The sequence below is a fragment of the Gasterosteus aculeatus genome, chromosome Y (assembly GCF_964276395.1).
Source record: "Gasterosteus aculeatus chromosome Y, fGasAcu3.hap1.1, whole genome shotgun sequence".
NCBI classification, from domain to species: Eukaryota; Metazoa; Chordata; class Actinopteri; order Perciformes; family Gasterosteidae; genus Gasterosteus; species Gasterosteus aculeatus.
Window position 1 is genome coordinate 13,035,255 of NC_135709.1, and position 22,320 is coordinate 13,057,574.

At 44.0% G+C, this 22,320-nt stretch overlaps 1 protein-coding gene and 1 long non-coding RNA gene across 2 annotated transcripts; both read right to left on the minus strand.

The window, feature by feature from the left end:
* Positions 1 to 1,346: 1,346 nt before the first annotated feature.
* LOC144391196 (uncharacterized) lies at positions 1,347 to 6,586 on the minus strand. Its single transcript, XR_013455085.1, has 2 exons — positions 6,089 to 6,586; positions 1,347 to 5,296 (listed from the first exon to the last, which is right to left on the minus strand). It is a non-coding gene; the product is annotated as an uncharacterized LOC144391196 (long non-coding RNA).
* Positions 6,587 to 15,578: 8,992 nt separating this feature from the next.
* Positions 15,579 to 20,499, minus strand: LOC120835664 (uncharacterized). Its single transcript, XM_078097959.1, has 3 exons — positions 16,562 to 20,499; positions 15,779 to 15,860; positions 15,579 to 15,697 (listed from the first exon to the last, which is right to left on the minus strand). The coding sequence occupies exons 1-3, from the start codon at positions 18,224 to 18,226 to the stop codon at positions 15,579 to 15,581; spliced, it is 1,866 nt and encodes a 621-aa protein (XP_077954085.1). The 5' UTR covers positions 18,227 to 20,499.
* Between the last annotated feature and the right edge of the window lie 1,821 nt (positions 20,500 to 22,320).

Below are 22,320 nucleotides of genomic sequence, written 5' to 3' on the forward strand. Positions count from 1 at the left end.
ATCTTGGTTAAAGGCTTTCAATGAGAGAGACAGCTAGGAAATGTAGTTTTTCAGCAGTTACATTTATGGAACGTTTTTAAGAACGTTAACGATATATACTTTTAACTACATCCCCAATTGTTAGCATATGTGTTACATGAGAATGTGGAGCATCTAAAGCTTTGCTATGCATGGACATCAATTGACGAAGGTATTATTTACTCCAGAACAACAGAAAGAAGTGTGTTTTTGTCTCTAAATGTGTCTCAAACGTTTTTAAATGATTTGGTTCGTGTGTGTTTTTTATTTTTAGGATATCAGGCCTATTATACTGTGGCCTTCTGAAAGGTGCAGTTGATATGAAATACTTTTTTCTGTCATTGGTAAACGTCAGAGTTGACAGCTGTATAGAAGCATTGCCAAACAAATTGTCTGTTTTCCATGGTTGGAGAAAGTCTACGTGAATTCCTTTCAAAAGGAAAGTTTTCCTCTTACAAAATTTGAATATTAGTTAGGCGCGCCGCGGTCAACTGCGAGGGTCCTGCTGCGTGGTCCGTCCTCGTTACCATGGAAACCATGTTACAGTGTTGTGATTTTTCCGATGCTAATGTCAACTTGGAGCTAGACGGGTCATATTCAACAATATCAGCAGGGCAAGAGGTTATTATGTTATTATCCAGCCTCAATAAAGTCGCTAGAGATGTCATTTAATAAGGATATAAAACGTCCACCATTAACACTATCACAAAAAGAAAGGCAAGTCAAGTCAATGCCTGTTTTTTCAATTCTATGTAGCAAACCTGGGATATTATTGGAATAACGAAATATAGAAACATTGCAGCTATGTAAACGTATTAAACTTACTTGTAACTTTCCATATGTCAAAAATATAACAGTTATTATATTATTTGTAATTCACTAGCTTCACTAGCTTACACTAACTACCAAAAGGGCTAACGTTACTTCAGTTTGCGTTAACTAAACTACAGTGTTCAATGTATCTTTTTTTTAGACTGACGTATGAGCATAGACTACAAAATGACATCGCCCAGACATCTGTGGAAGGACAAGAAGGAGAAAGTGCCGGGGGGCTGTTCAATCTACAGTGACAGAGGTAAGAAAACCAGGTAACTAAGTTAAGTAATCATTGAACCTGGCGGATAGCTTACTTCACATTAATGAATAATGAACAGATCAAGTGGACTATTATATGCTGGCTGCAAATACTGTATGATTGAAACGCTAACAAAGCTGTGTGTGTGCGTGTGTGTTAGCAGAGATGGTTCGCTCAACGGTCCCGGCGTTCATACCCAATGCTAGGCCGAATATTATGGCAGTACAAATAACACAAGTGGAGCATCATGGCTGTTTGACTTGAACTGAGTCGTCTTTATTGAACGCAGATCCATTTGACCTCTCCTAGGTCACATGTCCATTCAGGGGCATCCTATTGGCCACCGCTTAACACACAATACTGTATATAATGTATAGGAAAGTAAATACAACAGATTGTGACAATGGAGGGGATATACTCATATATGTTAACACCCCCACTTGCTCTCACATTGGTACATACTCTAACAAACAAACAAACAAATAAAAAAATAAAAAACATTAAGGCCCTTCTGCCTTTATCATGCACATTACTTCACATACGTGGTTAGTTTTCCAAACATGAACTTTGCAAACTTAGTCAACTTAGACTGTGTAACAGGTTTTGTCATCACATCTCTTTTGTGACATCTTAACACATCCATCACTTTGGTCAAAAACAATATCCAGAAAATGTCTGAGTTTTCCCAAGTCTTTCATTTTAAATGGTGCTGAGAGCATCTCCTTCACAACCTTCAGTGCGTTTTCATCACTGGCACCAATGATTATGTCATCAACCCATATTAAGATGATCACCTTTTCTTTTTCGGTCTCCTTTGTGTAAACACAATGATCAGAAGGATTTTGCACAAAGTTGTTTTCACTCAAATACTCGTGCAGTAACTTGTTCCAATTTCTGCCTGATTGTTTGAGTCCGTACAACGACCTTTTCAGCTTGCATACCAACTTTGTATCTGTGCCAGATTTGACCTCATAACCTTCTGGCTGTTCCATATAGATATCAAAATCTATTGGTGCATGCAGGTAGGCTGTTTTGACATCCATCTGATGTAAGATCAAGTCTTCTTGCACCGCTTTTTGCATCAAGACTCTGATACTAGTCAGGTTGGCAGTAGGAGAAAAAGTCTCCTCATAATCCACTCCTTTCCTCTGACTGTATCCCTTGGCAACATAGCGTGCCTTGTACTTTTCTGACCCATCTGCATTGTTTTTAATAGCATACACCCATCTACCCCCCACTGCTTTCCTGTCCTCTGGTAAGTTTGTATGGGTAAATGTGTCATTTTCTTTTAATGATTGTAACTCCTCATCCATCGCATTAACCCATTCCTCTGATTGGGGTGAGGTTACAGCTTCTCGCAATGTTAAAGGAACGTTAGACGCTACTCTATAACAATAGTCTATGTTAGTGAGTACTTGATCATCACTTTCTTCGTCTCCTGACACATATTCACTCAAGTACTCTGGTTTCTTCCTCTCTCTTGAAGGGTATCTCTTTTGCTCAAGTGTCTGTGTGTGGTTGTGTACTTCAAGCATAGGAACTGGCACCTGGTCTTGTGTATGGGCTGGACTCACATCAGTATTTTTACTGGTAACTCTATGCTGCAGCTCAAAGTCATCATCGACAGGTGTCATGTCAGTCTGTGTCTGTTTCTCCGTGTTTGTTTTGTTGATAAACTTCACCAGTCTATGCTTCTGCACTTTTCCAGTGTCAGAAAAATAAACCATATAGGCTGGACTGTTCTTGTCGTATCCAACAAAAATCCCCTTTTCACACCTTGCGTCCAATTTTCTCTTGTCCTGTTTGTAAGCATAACACTCTGAACCAAATTTCTGCATTCTGGACAAGTTAGGTCGTTTCCCTTTAAGCAGTGAGTAAGGCGTCTGCTTTGTGTGGTTGTTAAACCATCTGTTCCTCACTACAGCAGCTGTCTGGACTGCGTACGTCCACAGCTCTTTTGGTAGCTTACTGTCCAATAGCAAACACCTGGCCATGTCAAATAGTGTGCGCCAGTTTCGTTCAGCAGTACCATTTTGATGTGGCGAGTATGGGGCTGAGGTCTCATGCCTAATGCCATTTCTGCTGAGTAGTGCTTGGTAATGTTTCCCCGTAAACTCAGTACCGTTGTCAGACCTGATACACTTTATCTTGCCATATGGCGCTGTGTCGGCAAGGAACTTTTCTGTTGCCTGCACTGTGTCATTCCTATTTTTCAGAAAGGACACAAATACTGCGCTGGAAAAATCATCAGTGAATGATAATGCGTACCTATACCCATCTCTGGACACTGGGTCTATAGGTCCTGCTACATCCGTGTGCACCAGCTCTAAGGGTGCTTTTGCCCTTACATCAGCCTCCCTGTTCCTAGTTTGGGTAAACTTTCCCTGGGTGCAGACTTCACAATGTAGGGCTGACATGTCTGTTTTACCTTTGATTGTCATACCGTCAACAACATGTTGTAGTTTCTGAACATCATCATAATTACAGTGCCCTAAGATTTCATGCCATGTCTGCATATCGTATACTCCCTTACATTGGTCTTCACACTCACCATTCACTGTATGTAAGTAGTACAGTCTGTTATACTCATGGATGTTGAATCTTCTCTACATATCAGGGCATCTTCTCCTTGCTTGAAGACTACAGTTGCTCCACTGACAGTCGCTGCTTTAACAGAAAAGATGTCCTGCGGGTAAGAGGGGATGTACAACGCCCTCTTCAGCGTCGCGTTTTGATGTTGTCCTCTGCTGTCAATCAAGCAGACCTCTGCATCTCCTCTGCGCTCCGCAACTCCGTTGGTCTTTTCACCGTTGGCTAACTCCACACAATGTTTCAGTGGTTGGAACGTGTCGTCAAAATTCCTGAACTTTGAAATATCATTGATGATATGTGAGGTTGCACCTGTGTCCACCATTAGTCCTTTCTTATTAGCACTGCGAGCTCCCTGCTTCACTTCATCCGTGTCGCTCACCCGGAAAGCATACTCGTTGTCTCTCTCCTCCTCGGAAACTTTGTGCGCGTCGTCCTGCTGGTATCTCCGTCTGCAGGTGACATCCCGGTGTGTGGCGCTTTTACAGTAACTACACCACTGCTTGCGTTGACACGATCTAGCTTTGTGTCCTTTCAGGCCACATCTGTAACATACAATGTCCGCACTCTCGGTTCCATGGTCACTTGTAGGTCTACTGGTTGACGCAGGTTGCATTTTCGCCTTCATCGCGTTGTCGCTCGACTCTGTGGCGCGCATTTTCTCAGTAGCCTCGTAGCTCCGCAGTTTAGTTTTGAACTCCGCAAAAGACGTATTCGCATCGCTCTGTGTAACATGAACAGCGAACGGTCCATAAGACTCTGGCAGGCCCTTCAAAATCATTGCCACTAGCAGTCCGTCGCTTAACGTTTCACCGGCGTTTCTCAATGCTGTGATAGTGGTCTCTGCACGTATAACATATTCAGTTACGCTTTCGGTACTTAACTTTTGAAGTGAAGTCAGTTCGGTATACAGGCTTATTACCCTGGGTTTTCCTTTTCCAGCATAGTAGTCTCTCAAAATCTTCAGTGCTCCTCGGCCATTGTCCGCTGCATCTCTCATTACCAGCGACAAACTTTTATCATCGAGAAACTGAATCAGCTCCGCGTATGCCTCAGCATTTTTATCTTCCTCTTCATCATCTCCACCGTCTGGCTCGTTTAGAATAATGTCCTTTAAACCTTGTAGCCGGAGATGACCCAAAAATTTCGTCTCCCACAGTTCGTAGTTCCTTTCATCTCCGTCAAAAACCAGCCGTGACCATCGGCCACTTGACTCGTAGGCTCTTCTACTCATGGCGCTAGCTTAGCATGCTAACTCACCGGACACGCGGTACGTCGCGACTTTTCTCTCGGTGATAACTCGTTGGAAACTCTCTGGGCAACTCTGGGCCCATAACCTGTTAGCAGAGATGGTTCGCTCAACGGTCCCGGCGTTCATACCCAATGCTAGGCCGAATATTATCGCAGTACAAATAACACAAGTGCAGAGCTGCCAACTTTTCAAAAAACCTTGGAGTGAGATTTTGTCGGGGGTGACCAAGATTTTGCCGCGCACGCAGCCACACACGTTGGTGGCTCATATCAGGAAATCGGAATTCATTTGGCGTAGTACCCATGTTGTACGCTGCATTCTGGTGGTTTGTGGGGCCCAACGTCGTTGAGAGGGGCGGCCTGCTGGAGATGGACAACATTGGTTACATTCTGAGAAGCAGAGACGTAGCTGATGGTCCACCCCAAGGACATTCTGGTTTAAGTAGATCTTATTTCATGCATTCTAGTGGATCTTTGGGTGGTATGCCTGAACTTATTCTGATTCATGTTTATCTGCTCATGACTTGTGGGGCCTTCTAGACTTGAGCTGAACATTCATCCAGAAAACTATTGCTGTGCCTCAATGACTGTCTATGTACCACAAAATAGCCTAATTAATAGACCTGTGTTTAAGATTTGACCAATTTAGGTTGATTGACATTTTGATTACAATGGTATTCAACTAACTCTTAACTGAAACCTCACCTATATTGTTAATAATTGTATTATTAAGAGCACTTAATGATTCATGTTCAGCAAAAAATGACAAGTTTAGTTAGGGAAAAATATTTTTCATTATCAAACAAAAAAGTGCAACAAATAAAGTGCTTAAACAGGAGCCTTTCAAAGCAAAACAATTTATACACATAATATAAATACACATAAATAAAATAACAAAAGATGAGGTATTAAGAAGGAGATCAGAAGCTGGTTAGTCTTTTTTTTTATCAAGCATTGTTTATTAAGGCTTAATAAACAATGCTATGATGTTTTGAGCGTGCAGTACACCAAGAGGTTAACAAGGTGCTCTCCTGCTGCTTGTTGTGACAGTTTACATTCACCACTCAAAATCACACAAACACAACTAATCAGTTCTTTCAAGATTTAAAGTTTAAGAGAGTGAGTACTTAATTGAACCACATGTCATTAACGTACCTTAGTCTTTGCTCCTCCTCAGTTTCTCCCGCGGTTGTGTCTGTTTGAAAACCTTCTTCTGTTGCTAACTCCGGGACTCTTCGGGGTAAACAGGATGTCTATGCAGCGAATAGGTTCACAGACGCGCTCCTTAGCGCCGTCTATCGTCGGGGAGTTTGAAAACGAACGAACGCGCTTCGGCCCAAAATCTGAATTTATTTTTTGCCGTGAGAAATTGGTTGTGTGGCGTGAGTGCGTGTGAAAACATGCAAAAGCGTGTGTCACACGGCGAAACCGTGAGAGTTGGTAGATCTGCAAGTGGAGCATCATGGCTGTTTGACTTGAACTGAGTCGTCTTTATTGAACGCAGATCCATTTGACCTCTCCTAGGTCACATGTCCATTCAGGGGCATCCTATTGGCCACCGCTTAACACACAATACTGTATATAATGTATAGGAAAGTAAATACAACAGATTGTGACAATGGAGGGCATATACTCATATATGTTAACAGTGTGTGTGTGCATGGGTCGCGCCCTCTAGTTTAGCTTGAAAGGTAGCAGTTACATTTATTCAGGCCCGGGGAGGAAGCCTCAACTCCTGATGCACATGGAAAGCTACGTGAACAAGGAGCTCCATACTATCAGCTGCCATGGGCCTAAATTCCAGGAACTGAAACTACAGGTGTTATGTTTTGTTTTGTGGTTGTTGTTTTTTTACAAAAACAAATTCAATACACAGTTAGAGGGGATACTCACATGCCTTGATCTGGCCACAGGTCTGATGTCTTTGGTTGCTTCATCAAAGAGTTCAAAACCTACCAACCGCTTCTTGCTGCCATCAAAAAGCAATATGAAAACACTTTAGGTTAGAGAATTTTAATTTCTTAAGAATAATTGGATTTGATCGAGGTGAAGTTAATACCAGGCAGACGTTAAGGTGTGTTGTGTTCAAAAATGAAGAAACGCCGGACGGACAGAGGTCATCGCTGATCAAAAGGTTAAAATCAAATGTATTTAATAAAGAAGATGGCGTTGTGGTAAAAAGAACATCTCAGCTGAGGAGCCGCTGGACTCAGCAACCAACAGGCCCCAGGTCAGTCCTTTGACCATCCCTAGTGCCCGTCTGTCGCCTCCACCAGTGAACTCGAGAACAATGGTTCCTACAGGTATTTATAACAATGCTTAAAGGTGTGAAAGTCAGTGTCCACACCTCTGGGAGTGGTCTTCTGGTGAGTTCAGTGTAACTCGGATTTCGGATGATCCTTAGTCAATATCAGTGGTTGTGCAAGTATTACATGCATGCATTCCAGTTTATTACATTACATCAAATACAATCATAACTGCATCGATATTATTCTATTACAGTTGCAGATTTACAGTGGTTTTACAATATTGTCATTACTTTATGGATTACACAGTTTCAGAATCATGGCTGTATTCTGGTGTACACTATATGCATTTTATTAATTTTATGAACCGGGTCGTATATTTCTTTCTAATATCCTACAGGTGCCATGCGAGTTTTGCTAAAAATGTTAAAAAAGTTAGAAAATGGAAATTGGGAACATACATAGAACATCAGATCTTTCAGAAACACACACAGAGCATTACTCTAACTTGCACAATCGTCTTATGTGCTATTTATAAATAGAAAAGATTTAATTATTTTGAATCTGCATTAAAATAAAAAGTGACAACCATATTTTCGATTTGAAGTGTTTGAGTTTATCAGTCGTTGGCACAAATATTACAAAATGCCAATCGCACAGTTTTAAGACTTGTCCAAAGTCTTTATTTTCTAATTAACTTTGTAAAAGTTTTTAAAACACATTGGCAAGTCCCCATCATATCGTCCAAGATACTTAGATGATTGATTGGTGATTGAGGAGCGGGGAGCTCGGCAACTGCTGATCTGTCACCTCAATCATCTAACAAGAGGCTCCGTGAATGGGGACCGTCCCAGCGATGAAAACACTGGTAGATCTACAGTCAGTCCATCGACTAAAAACTAATTAGAAGAAAATTCAATTAAGTTATTTTGTTTTTAAATACATCTCTGTTACAGGCTTTTGATAGGTTTTAGGATTGTAAACTGGATAAGTTTGGTTTTTACATTGTCGGTTTGTTGAGTTGCGTTACTCGCATTCTTGCAGCTAACGTTGCATTCGGAGGAAAAGAGCAGACGATTCAGATGAGCCATCTTTAGCCGTCTTCGGCATATTTATTTCACGAGCTGCCACTGACACATCAGTCTCACGGTCAGACAGCCTTCATCACTTCTTCATATAAAACGGCAAAACATTTTGAGACAAACAAAACAGCAATGCAAACGAGTGCCCCCTTGTGGCTCATGCACAACATAGATCAGCACTGTACTACACCATCACCATAACTGAGGACATAATGAACATATCCCAACACCCTCACTTCTGTCAAGTTTAATCAGCAACTCAGATTGCTATCTTCTTAAGCAAAATGAAAACAACAATAAAACCGAATGAATGTGGACTCCTGTCATACACATATCAATCTCCAAAAAGAGCACCTGCAAACTTCTTCAGTTTCAACTTATTTACAGGTTTGGTCATTACATCAGCAATCATGTTATCAGTAGAACAATACATCAAAGTCACTCTTCCCTCTTTCACAGTTGACCTGATAAAGTGATACTTTATGTCAATATGTTTACATCTTCGTCTGTTTACAGGGTTTTTGGCGAGAGCGATTGTTCCCTGATTGTCCTCATGTACTACAGTTTGTGTGTACTCATAGTTGTCTATACCTTCCAGTAACTGTTCTAGGTATAGACACTCTTGTATGGTTGATGCCAGTGCCATATATTCTGCCTTGCACGTGGATAGCGTGACAGTAGGCTGCTTTCTAGTTTTCCACGAGATTAGAGAGCTGTCCTGCCTAAGGCTCTCACAGTATCCTGTGGTACTGCGTCTGTCACTGGTATCAGCCGCCCAGTCGGCGTCACTGTAGGCCTGTATACCTAGTTCCTCACTGTTGTTTCTCCTAAAACTCTCCTAAAACCATTTTTCTGCTGTGCCTTTGAGATACCTAAGTACATGCTTCACAGTGATCCACTGTTCCTCTGTAGGCTCAGCAAAGAATTGTGACAACCTGCTCACAACGAAGCTTAAATCTGATCTGGTGCAAACAGTCAGATATATAAGACTTCCCACAGCCTCTCTGTACATCCTGACATCTTCCATCTTTACTGCACTTACACTCAGTATACACCAGCTTTTGCTCACAAGGTGTTTCTCTTGGTCTACAGTCTTGCATACTGAAACACTGTAGAATCTTGTTGGTGTACTTTTCCTGTGACATCTTTACACAATCATCTGACTGACTAAAATCGATACCCAGAAAATGTTTTAGTTTGCCAAGATCTTTAATTTTAAACTTTTCTGCAAGCATCTCTTTCACATTTTTCAGTCTCTCTTCATCGCTCGCTGCAATGATCAGATCATCAACCAATATGATTATGATCACCTTTCCTTCTTTTGACTCTTTGGCATAAACACAGTGGTCGGCTGGGTTTTGTGTAAAACCATTCTCAGTTAGGCAATCATGCAAAACCTTATTCCAATTTCGCCCAGATTGTTTTAGACCATAAAGCGATTTTCCCAGCTTATAGACTATACCCTCTTTCTCTTGATAGCCCTCTGGTGGATTTATGTAGATCTCGTAGTCTATGGGAGCGTGTGAATACGCTGTTTTCACGTCCATTTGGTGTAAGAGTAAACTCTCCTGTGCTGCTTTCTGTAGCACAACCCTCACACTCGTCAAGTCTGCAGTGGGTGAAAACGTTTCCCCATAGTCTACTCCCAGTTTCTGGCTGTAACCCTTAGCTACAAACCTTGCTTTATATTTGTCTTTCCCTGCTGTATCAGTCTTTATGGAGTAAACCCATCTACCCCCCACTGTTTTCTTGCCTATTGGTAGTGTTGTCGGGGTAAAGGTTTTGTTCTCGTTCAGGGATTGGATTTCCTCATCCATTGCTCTTACCCATCCTTTTGAGTTAGCTGACTCCATTGCTCCCCCATAAGTCTGTGGAATGCCACATACGGCTCTACAGCAATAGTCTACTGTGATATGAACCCCGTCACCATCACTGTCTTCAGTTACAAAGTCATCTAAGTAACTGTGTGCTCCTTCCTCTAGCTGGATACCTCCTACTCTCGGGTTCATCACTCGTCACACTCTGTTGTGCTCGTGCATTTGGTTCTTGAGCATTTTCTGTACTCCTACTCTGTGTGGTCTCGTTAGTCAGGGGTCTCACACTGTCAGAGTCGTCGCTTGGATCTGCGGCTCACCTGTCAGTGTCTGTTTTTCCACAGCTGCCTTGCTCACAAACTTTACCAGTCTGTGTTTTTGAACTTTGTTTGTATCTGGATAATACACCAAATAAGCTGGGCTGTTCTTATCATAACCCACAAAACGTCCCATGTCACATCTGGAATCAAGTTTTCCCTTTCCCTGTTTGTAAGTGTATCATACAGAACCAAACTTTTGCATCTTAGATACATTAGGCTTCTTTTCTGTCAACAACTCATAAGGAGTCTGCCCAGTACGTCTGCTAAAGCATTGGTTGCGTACTATTGCTGCTGTTTGAACTGCGTAGGGCCATAACTGCTTTGGTAGTGCACTTTCAACTATCATACATCTTCCCATCTCAAAAAGAGTACGCCAACCTCTCTCTGCAGTTGTGTTTTGGTGTGGGGAATACGGAGCTGACGTTTCATGCCTGATGTTGTTCTTTCTTAACCCTTAGATGCACGAGTGACTGGACCCTACAATCTTCCATAAGTGGGTCAAAAATGACCCATATTAGAATCTATGTGTTTTTATGCCATTTTTTGTCATTTTGGTTAAGAATAATCACTAATATAATATTTAGTATTATATTTAGGACCACAGAAGAATGATTTCATGTCTGAACTGCATTCAGTGAAGTCTCATCACTGAATGCAGTTCAGACAAACTACCTGTTTCTGGCTGTGATCATTGCACACAGGTACATTGCATTTGCCACACCTATTGTTGACTTTGCGATCTTTGTTACTTGGGCAGATCTGACACCTCTTTCTCTTTGGTTGGCCCTGTCTGCTTCCTTCCTGTGGCTGGGTTGTGGCTTTTGTCACCCCACACCTTTCCATTGCTTCAATAATTGGGTTTGCAGTTGGGGGCAGCCTTCCAGTCGACTCCTCATGTGTGGTGTGACAAGCTCCTTTGAGAGCTCTTTGAGGAAGAGCCGTCGTGCATTGAATTCTGGGTGCGGAGCCGTGAAAAAGGTGTAGGCATTCAGGGTGGCAATGTCAATTATGTTGTACCAGAGCACCATGGGCCACCTCTGTGTTTGGCGCTTGCAGGTGTAGGTGCCAACCATCTGGTCAGTGGTGTCTACACCTCCTTTCGTCTTGTTGTAATATGTGATCACTTCTGTTTTTTTCTTTCTGCTATTTTCATCTACTTCTTTGTCGTGGTGCATCGTGCTTAGGAGCACAACCGCTTTTCCTTTCTTTCTGACAAAGCTGACCATGGTAAGGCTGTCGTTGAATCCAAACTCTGTGCTGTGAACCTCCCTGGACTTGGAAGGCTTCATCAGAGGAGGGATGTCTGGCTTGTTCTGACGTAGAGTCCCCACAATAGTGGGATCCTTCTCCAGGAGATGCTGCGCAAGAGGCACACTGGTGAAAAAGTAATCCAGAAAAAAGTAATGGTGATGTTGCGACCTGTGTTTCTAAATCTACTACACAACTGCTGGACAATGTTTTCCCCCAGATTCTTCTGAACTTCTTCCCCTGGTTGTCTCCCCGTGTAAACTATACCATCTATTGCATAGGGGATGCGTGCATCACAAACCCAGAAGATCTTTAGGCCGTATTTGGCGGGCTTGCTCGGCATGTACTATAGAAACTTGCACCTACCCCTGAATGGCACAAGTTGTTCGAAAACAATCTTCCTGAGGGTTGACACTTCTGATATAGTCTGTGTGGTCCACAGTCAAATGTATTCCTGACAGCCACAGTTGATAAGAATCAAAGGTTCCCATTGGATTCCATAGAAAACGCATGCGGGTCATTTTTGACCCAATTATGGAAGCTTGGGGTAGTAATACAAAAACTACAATTTCTTAAAATGTATAACAGGTAAGTTAAAAATGTAAATGGAATTATATCAAAAACATGTTTTTTGAGGAATACCTGGAATATGAAATGATAACAATTTTTCATTACGAAGATATTTCAAGAAAACAACCTCATCGGGTCATTTTTGACCCACTTGTGCATCTAAGGGTTAACAGCGCTTGAAAATCACCACTTGTAAACTCCGTTCCGTTATCGGATCTGATGCACTTTACTTTCCCGTAAGGTAATACATCTGCTAGGAACTTTTCCGTAGCCTGTACGGTGTCACTTTTCTTCCTCAGAAAATATACAAATACTGCACTTGAGTAATCATCAGTGAATGACTGCACATATTTGTAACCATCTCTTGACTCTGTGGCTACTGGACCTGCGAGGTCCGTGTGTACCATCTGTAAGGGAGCTTTTGCTCTGGTATCAGGGTCCCTATTTCTGGTTTGGGCGAATTTTCCCTGAATACATACCTCACACTCTTGCTCGGGTCTGCCTGTTTTGCCCTTGATCTGCATACCTTCAACAACGTTCTGCAACTTAAAAACGTCGTCATAGTTACAGTGCCCCAATATCTCGTGCCATGTCTGTATGTCGTGACATGCGTTACACTTATCATTAGACTCAGCTTCAGTGTGCAAAAAATACAACCTTCCGTATACGTGAATGTTAAACCTGGTACCGTCTCTGGCTATCAGGGCGTCTTTATCTTCTTTAAAGACAACCGTAGCCCCACTGGTGGTTGCTGCCTTCACAGAGAAGATGCTCTGGGTACGACCAGGGCTGTAGTGGAGGGTAAACGCACGTGTAACCGGGGCGGCCGTTCGCCTGGTCACAAGGGTGACAACGTCACTTTGGGGCTCTCACCCAAAGTATATCAGTTGTAATGAAAAAGAAAGGGGAGCAGAGAGGTGAAGTTCCAGTTTTGTAACAATGTTTTTTTTATTTACAAGTAGGTTTAATATTTAAAAGAAAAGGAATAATCAATCCAGAAACATTGGTCGGTTTTATGGCAAGATATAATCTATGCTTTAAAAAAAGATTACTATACTGGGGTACCCTACCAGTATAAGGTGACTACTTGAGGCCCACCGGGGCGGGGGAGTGAAAGGGGACAAGGGGGCCACCACCAGGTCAAAGGGAAGAAAACACAGCAAATCAAAAGGAATTAAAACACAGCAAACAAACAAAATAAACCGAAAGGGCCTTCCACCTCGTGAGCCACCCCCTGTAGGCCTACTATATGCCCACCTGCACTGGCATTAAAGGGACCCCCAGTATAGGGCGCAGTAATGGTTGTTCATGTAGGACAAAACAAAGACACTAACCCAGAAAGAAAACAAATTCGCAATTCATAATCAAAGATACTATATAAACCGGGTAACCATAATCTATTTTAAATCAAAGGCAAAAACAGCAGTGACCAGGCTCAGTGTTGCACCACCTGATCATTTCCTGTATAAAAGAAAGAAAAGGTAAATAACGCCAATAAACATTTCACTGCTAAAAAGCATATTAAAACATGAAACAGAAAACCCCTGACATACCTCTAGATTCCGCTCAAACCCATCCGCACGTGGCGAGTGCTGTGCCTATGCCGTGGGAGACCTACAGCAAGCCCCCCTCTAGCTCTAGTGGGGCAAAAGCTCCCATTTAAAGAGCACCTGGTCACACCTGTTAGGCATCACCAATTAAGGTGGTGTAGCCAAACAGGCAGGGGGGGGGAGGGGAGAGCTCTACCCATCACAATCTACCCCCCATTTTCTGTCGGCGACCCGCCGATAATAAAAAACAAGCAACAAGCAAACAAAAATATAAAACACGGTTTTAAGGAAAACTACTTCCACAGCCTAGGAGTGGCAGAGAGCATATTACCCGACCCAGTTACCCGAGAAGTTGCAGCCTCTCTCCCGCTTCTCCATGCGGGCACAGGGAGATTATGGGGGTTTGGGTGTCTCCCTGCTGTCTCACGCTGGCTTCGACGAAGAGGCACTGTACTGGGTCCTTCCATAGGGTCATCATTACCCACATCCACTGGGGATATGGTGCCAGCAATAGATTCGGCTGGTGCAGGTGGTTGAGGGCAGGAAACCAAGGGCTCTAGCGTAGCTGTCACTGGTTGGGGGACAATCCACCATTCACCATTCGGTTCGCAATCTCCTTCATTGGTAGGTGATCTCCCTTGCTCCCCAGAGTCTGGCTCACTTATAGGGGTGGTTAGTGGGATTGGTCGCAGGAGAGTTCTATGGACATGCTTGATTTTTCCTGCGTCATCCAGGGGTGCGATAGAATACACTGCTCCACCATCAGAAGGGGTCTTGACAACTTTGTACCTCCGGGGACCCCAAATGTCCTGGATCTTCACTCTGCCTCGAGCACTGTTGTCTTTCAAGTAGACCATTTCACCCTCTGTCAGGTTGCCACCAGCCACATGCTGGTCATGTCGTTCCTTCCTGAGGCGAGCTGCTGCTTGGATCCTTTCCTTGGCCCCATCAAAGGCAGTCTGGAGGCGCATTTGGTGTTCTTGCAACCAATCACCGATAGTACCTCCAATTGGTTCCTGAATCTTGCCAAGGAGAAAATCAACAGGAAGTTGGGGTTCTTGGCCAAACATTAGAAGGTATGGTGACTCACCAGTGGTTTGATGGGTGGTTGTGTTGTAGGAGAAGGTAACATGTGGGAGGTAGCTGGGCCAATCTGGCTTCTTGACAGGTGGAAGGGCCTGTAATAGGCCATGTAAGGTCCTATTAAACCTCTCACATTGGCCATTCCCCTGGGGGTGGTATGGCGTGGTGCGTGTTTTTTTTATGCCATAGAAACTGCACAGCTGCTGGATTAACAAGCTCTCAAAGTTCCGGCCTTGATCCGAATGTATTCGGGCTGGCACCCCAAACCTATAAAACCATTCCCGGACCAGTACCCCTGCCACAGTGGAGGCCCTTTGATCACGGGTCGGGACAGCTTGAGTGAATTTGGAGAAGACATCGGTCATAATGAGAACTTGTTCTCTTCCATCGCGAGCACGTTCCAGCAGAGAAAAGTCAATGGCTAAAATTTGATTCGGTCGGGAAGCTACCAGATGGCCTATGGGTGTTCTCACAGCAGGGTATACGGGTTTGGCCAGGGTGCATCGTTCACATTTTTGACACCAGTCCTTGACATCCTTATACAGACCTGGCCAGTAGCACCGCTGCCTTACCAGATTAGTAGTTCTCTCCACTCCTTGATGTCCATGACCCTGATGCAGTTGTTGAAGCACCTCCTCCCGCAGGGAGGCTGGCAGCAGCAGCTGATGAATTTCTTCTCCACCATCCGGACGGTGAATGCGACGATATAGGAGCCCATCTCTCTCCACCATCCTATTCCACTGTCGCACCAGTTCCTTTACTGGTTTCGAAAGAGCCTGGCGTTCCTTCTTGTCTGGGGGGTGTTTGCAGCGCCAAAACTGAAGGAAGCTTCTCAACACTGGATCTGCATGCTGGAGGGTGGCAAGGTAATCTGGGGTGTGAGACGGAAGGGCAAACACTGACATCTGGGTTACCTGTACTGAAGGGTCAACCTTGTTCATCAGGAATTCTGGGAGGGCGGTTCCTGGAAGGAATGTCCCCAGATCTGGCGGTGTATTGCCATGGTGAGGCTGCCTGGAAAGGGAGTCAGCATTAACATTAGAGCGACCCGAGCGATACCTAATGGAGAAGTCAAAAGCTGCTAGTTGAGCCGCCCACCGCTGTTCTGTTGCCCCCAGCTTTGCAGTGCTCAAATGGCTAAGTGGGTTGTTATCAGTCCATACAACACATTTTTGACCCAACAAATAGTCCCGAAATTTTTCAGCCATTGCCCATTTTAGGCCCAAAAACTCAAGCCTCATGGAGCTGTAATTGGGCATGTTTCGCTCTGCTGGCGTCAGGGTTCTGCTGGCATATGCTACCGGCCTCACTTTTCCATCCTGCTCCTGAGAAAGCACTGCCCCTAATCCACTGAGGCTAGCGTCCACCTCTAGAATGAAAGGCAGAGAAAAATCAGCATACGCCAACACAGGGGCACTAATTAATCTGGATTTAAGGTCCTGGAAGCTCTTCTCACATTGTTCAGTCCAAAGCTCCCCAATTATCTTCCGAGATGCTTTTTTTGTGCGAGCGTCTATCATGTTGGCTACAAGGCGATGTAGGGGGGCTGCGATTTTTGCAAAACCCTCCACAAAACGTCGATAGTAGCTACAAAAACCTAAAAATGACCTTAACTCCGTTGCATTTGTTGGTCTCGGCCAATTTGCCACAGCTGATAATTTTCCTGGGTCTGTGGCCACGCCATCTTCGGTAATCACATGACCAAGATAGTTTACCTCCGTGCGAAAGAAGCAGCATTTCTCGAACTTTACTTTCAGTTTCTCCTGTTGCAAGCGAGACAGCACGGCATCGAGGCGCTTTAAGTGCTCATCTACTGTGGAAGAGAAGACAATCACGTCATCCAGGTATAGTAACAGTGTCTGAAAATGCTGTGCACCAAAGATCCGTTCCATTAACCTTTGAAATGTACCAGGCGCATTACAGAGGCCGAAGGGCATGCGGTTAAACTCAAACAAGCCGAAAGGTGTACAAAAGGCTGTTTTTGCCCTATCTTTCTTTGCGACCGGTACCTGGTTATAGCCGCTTGCCAAATCCATAGTTGAGAACCAACGTGCTCCTGCCAGGGCATCGAGGGACTCCTCTATCCGAGGTAAAGGAAAGGCATCCCTGCGTGTCTTGCTGTTGAGTTGACGATAATCCACACACATCCGTAGGCTTCCATCCTTCTTTTTGACGAGGACTATTGGGGACGCGTATGGACTGCAACTTTCTCGGATTATCTGGGTCTCTAAGAGCTGGTTGATATGATTTTTAACAGAATCGTAATCTGAGGGGGGGATTCTCCTAAACCTCTGTCGCACAGGCACATCATCTAGCAATGGGATTTCATGCTCTATAAGGTTAGTACATCCCAGATCCCCTTCAAATGCCGAAAAAACAGCATGATGTTTCTCAAACATGGACCGTATCCCAGCCTGCTCTGTCTCTGGAACATTGCTAAGATCAAGAGAAGCTAGTGTATCAGAGATGTTTTTCACCTGCCCCGTCTGAGAACTCATGGTCGCCAGGGTACCCATTCCTGCTGGCTTCCTGGGAACCTCGTTGATGCCCGTAGGTAAACTCACTATCTGGGCCTGGTTTAGCATCCCTAGGGCACAGCGGGGGTAAAGTTTAACATCAGTGTCACCAACATTCACAACTGGGATGTAAGCAGTACCATGATGCACTGTGACCATCGCAAGAGATACTAACAAACCACCAGGAAGAGCTTCTTGGTTGGCAAAAGGTTCAAACAAAGCCTGGGAAGGTGGAAGACACCTCTGCGGACAGGTCGCGGCCACCAATTTAACTGTCCCCCCGGGTATGTAGACTGGATGTTTCCCCCTCACCCTAGCAACTCCACTGGCACCTGTTGCAGGTCTGGCCCGGCTCTCGTGACACTTTTGGAAAGCTTTCTTCCATGCCTCAGGGGCCTCTTTCACAAGTGAGACATCAAAAAGGGGTGAGGCATGTTGCCCGAACAACTCTGCATAACATTCACGTAATACATTCATGCCTAAGACACCAGGAACGTCAGATTCGGGCAAAGAACCAGGAGGATCCTTAACCACTAGAATCCCCCTTTTGGGAATAACTGTACCCATTACAGAAACATCGAGCTCTACATACCCCACATATGGAATGCTGAGTCCATTAGCTGCTGTAAGTTGTAGCCACTGGCATGCCTGGGGAGAGTTGTCAAAATGCTGGTGGAAAAAGGACTCCTTAATTGTGGAGACCATTGACCCCGTATCCAGTAGACAGTCTACCTCAACCCCACCAATGACCACTGCAACATGTGGACAAGGACTAACAAGTTGAGGGAGACACTGTTCATCCACTGGATGACATGAACCTGTAATGGCCCCTTCTGAATCGTGGTTCTGCAAAACAGAGGGCATTAGTTTTCCGACTGCTGATTTTGAGCAGTTGCCCTTTGCATAGGATGCGCCTGGGGGCGCTGTTGCTGAAAAGGGACCCTTGCATTATCGCAATTACGAGCAAAATGCCCTGGCTGCTGGCAGCGTCTACAGAGAACAGGGCCTGTATTCGAAGGCCGAGACCATTTGGAGGGGTTCTGTAATTGCAAGAGGTGGGTGGAAAGCTGGTTAATTTGTTCTTGTTGTGCTTTAAGCATCTCTTTTATCTCCGCCATTTCACTTTGAGATGAGGTACTCGTCTGCTCAGACACCCTTGAAAGGTGGGTAGCACAGATGGAGGGGACGGAAAAACTGCGGGGCCTACTTTCCAGCTGTCTACCTTCCCTCTCCCATCTGACTGCCTCCCCTCGCACATCCAAGAGGGTAACTAATGGCTTAGCACGTACAACCTGTTTTAAAGCTCTGCGGAGATCTGAATCATTAACATGTTCCACAAACTGATCTCTCAATAGAATGGCAGAGTTAGGTATAGCCTGAGGAGCATTCCTCATGATTTTTTCCATAAGCTCAAATAAAGCATGAGAGTAGTCCTGCAACGACTCACCCTCTAGCTGTTTTCTGGAGAAGAAATCCTTCTGTAAAGCAACATAAGACAGTGAACATCCATACACTTCCTGCAGTATAGTCAAAACCTTCTCTGGATCCTCACGATCTTGCTGGGGCCTATACTTGATCTCATCTTTGGCAGACCCCTCCAAATGATTGTAAATGAAATAGGCCTGATCTATGCGAGCTAAATGCCTGGCCCGCATGCTAGCACGGACCTCTTCGACCCATTCTACCACTCCTATACCCACATTCCCCCTAAACATGGGGCACTTCCTTTCTCTGGGGATGTAGAGTAGGCGTTCAGGCGCTGCCCCTGGGAGACCAGCAGATCCAGAGGGGCCAGGGAGTTCAGAAGAGCCAGGAGTCAAGCTTGCTAGACGTGCTTGCGTTGCTGAAAGTTCTTGTGAAAGTTGTTCATTTTGAGCCCGGAGTTGAATCACCAAGTCCCGTAAGTCCAGCTGGCCTTCCTCCATTTCTATAGACTTGGGTGGTTTTGGCACCTGGGAGCCAACAGGGATACAGGTTCCTCTTCCTCTTTAAGAAGAACCTTTGGCCAACTGCTGTTTTTGCCCAAAAAGAAATAAATAGTAAGCTATCCGAAAAATATACACATGGGGGGGTCCTACATAAAGCAACTGTCAGAAAAGTGAACTAGAAGGACACGTCTCTGCTCTAAAAAAAAAAATAATAAAATAAAAAATAAAAAGAGTCCTGCCAGCAACGCCAATTTGTAACCGGGGCGGCCGTTCGCCTGGTCACAAGGGTGACAACGTCACTTTGGGGCTCTCACCCAAAGTATATCAGTTGTAATGAAAAAGAAAGGGGAGCAGAGAGGTGAAGTTCCAGTTTTGTAACAATGTTTTTTTTATTTACAAGTAGGTTTAATATTTAAAAGAAAAGGAATAATCAATCCAGAAACATTGGTCGGTTTTATGGCAAGATATAATCTATGCTTTAAAAAAAGATTACTATACTGGGGTACCCTACCAGTATAAGGTGACTACTTGAGGCCCACCGGGGCGGGGGAGTGAAAGGGGACAAGGGGGCCACCACCAGGTCAAAGGGAAGAAAACACAGCAAATCAAAAGGAATTAAAACACAGCAAACAAACAAAATAAACCGAAAGGGCCTTCCACCTCGTGAGCCACCCCCTGTAGGCCTACTATATGCCCACCTGCACTGGCATTAAAGGGACCCCCAGTATAGGGCGCAGTAATGGTTGTTCATGTAGGACAAAACAAAGACACTAACCCAGAAAGAAAACAAATTCGCAATTCATAATCAAAGATACTATATAAACCGGGTAACCATAATCTATTTTAAATCAAAGGCAAAAACAGCAGTGACCAGGCTCAGTGTTGCACCACCTGATCATTTCCTGTATAAAAGAAAGAAAAGGTAAATAACGCCAATAAACATTTCACTGCTAAAAAGCATATTAAAACATGAAACAGAAAACCCCTGACATACCTCTAGATTCCGCTCAAACCCATCCGCACGTGGCGAGTGCTGTGCCTATGCCGTGGGAGACCTACAGCAAGCCCCCCTCTAGCTCTAGTGGGGCAAAAGCTCCCATTTAAAGAGCACCTGGTCACACCTGTTAGGCATCACCAATTAAGGTGGTGTAGCCAAACAGGCAGGGGGGGGGAGGGGAGAGCTCTACCCATCACACACGTAAACGCCGTTTACGCACCTCTGTTATTTTGGAAATAGCGTTTACGCACCTATAAATAGCGTTTACGCACCTATAAACAGCGTTTACGCACCTCAAAGTTCCCTGCGCCTTGTATTCTTCCGTTGGAATAATCCAAAATAAAATTGGTGTAATTTTAAAACAGCTAAGACTACGTTTCCTATTGTTGAACATATAAACGCCGTAGTCTGAATCATGTTCATCTGCGCTGTATTACGGTCTGTGAGCATGCAATCAGTGCCTTGCGGCTGCAGCAGCGACACCTATCAGGATCCAGGAGGTGTGTAAACACATACACGTTGTGGATCAGCCCAGTGGTCCCCAACCTTTCTTACCTCACGGACCGGTTTCATGTCAGACAATATTTCGTGGACCGGTCGAGAAGGTCCGACGGGGGGGGAGGTAATAGTCGTTGCGGGCGGAACGACCGAGTGGGGGGGTGGGTAGTAGTCGCGCGCTCTGTGTTCGCCGGTCGTGCACGGTAAAAGGACAAGAAAAACGCCTGGTGACGCGTAGATTAGAAAACAAGTCAGTTCTCAATGTGAAAAAAGCGTCCTGTATAGGCTATTAATGATGACATAGGTAGTACATGAGTGTTCCTTTAACTTATGTTGTCAGTGCCCAGTGAGCATTTTTTGGTTGAAAAGACGTTTAAAAGACGTCTATGGCCCGACGTTGAAAAGACGTTACAAAATGGTTTAAAAGTGAAAGTTGTCTCAACGTCTATTCGTAGACGTTAAAAAGATTTCAATTTAACAGCAGCCCGTTCGTATGTATTTTACCGGACCAGACAGCTATGTTCTAAAAGTTTATACTAACCTTTCAGAGAAAATGTTGGTGTCCGCGAGCTTATGTTAGTCTCGCAGAATGAATTTATGCCGAAAGTTTATACTAACCTTCCGGAGTCAATGCGTCTATATGTTAACCTCTAAGACTCAATTATTAAAACCGCAAGTTTATGTTTTAACCTTGCTGTCTGTCTGCGTTGTAAATTCCTTAGAACGTACTTCCAAAACTTATTTCTTTAAGTGCATTTCTCAACGCATTTATTTATTTATTTAATCACTCCTCTCTCTCCCCCTCCGCACTCCAGAGCGCGCTGTTTATTTTTACTGTATCCCAGCACCTCTCCAAGGGCTGCACGTGTCTAGGAATCGAACGTATGGTTTTTCTAAGGAACCCTAACCCTGGGTGACTGAACGTCTTTTCAACCGGCTAAAAATGGGATAAAATTTGTTGACAAATGTGTCATGATGCGTCTATCTTTCAACCTTACGTTACATCATGACACATTTGTCAACAAATTGACGTTTTCTGGCACGTTGATGTTTCATCCCATTTTTAGCCGGTTGAAAAGACGTTGAAATGAGGTCTTAGACGTTCAGACCTCATTTCAACTCGATTTCAACCATATTTCAACGTTGAAATTACGTCTTGTGCTCACTGGGGAGCTTCAGATCTTCATGGATTAGAATAAAATGAATACGAAAATAATATTGATCCATTTGAAGATGTTTAAGTGAATTTACAAAAAAACTTTTTTGTAATATCACGTTAATAGTTCAAAACGCAATTTGAAGTCAGCAGTCCGTGCCTCTGTGGAGGGACAGGTGAAAAAACAAACTCTAAACTGAAAAAAATATTCAGTTTTTTCTTTATTGTTTGTATATACACTACATGTGATGTTTTAAAATAAATTGTTGTAATGGTCATTTGTCATGGCCATTGTGTAATTAATGAATGATCTTCATATTTTCTGTTTGTATATATAGTAGTAAACACTTCAACTCAAATAAATGTAATTACCAAATGG

Coding starts and splice junctions, on each gene's coding strand:
- LOC120835664 (XM_078097959.1), bottom strand. CDS start 18,226: ATGCCCTCTGTTTTGCAGAACCACGATTCAGAAGGGGCCATTACAGGT. Junction 15,861..16,561: donor GCTGCTTCTTTCGCACGGAG/GTAAACTATCTT, acceptor CTCCCTTTCCAG/GCAGCCTCACCATGGCAATA. Junction 15,698..15,778: donor CAGAATTCCTGATGAACAAG/GTTGACCCTTCA, acceptor GCCACCCTCCAG/CATGCAGATCCAGTGTTGAG.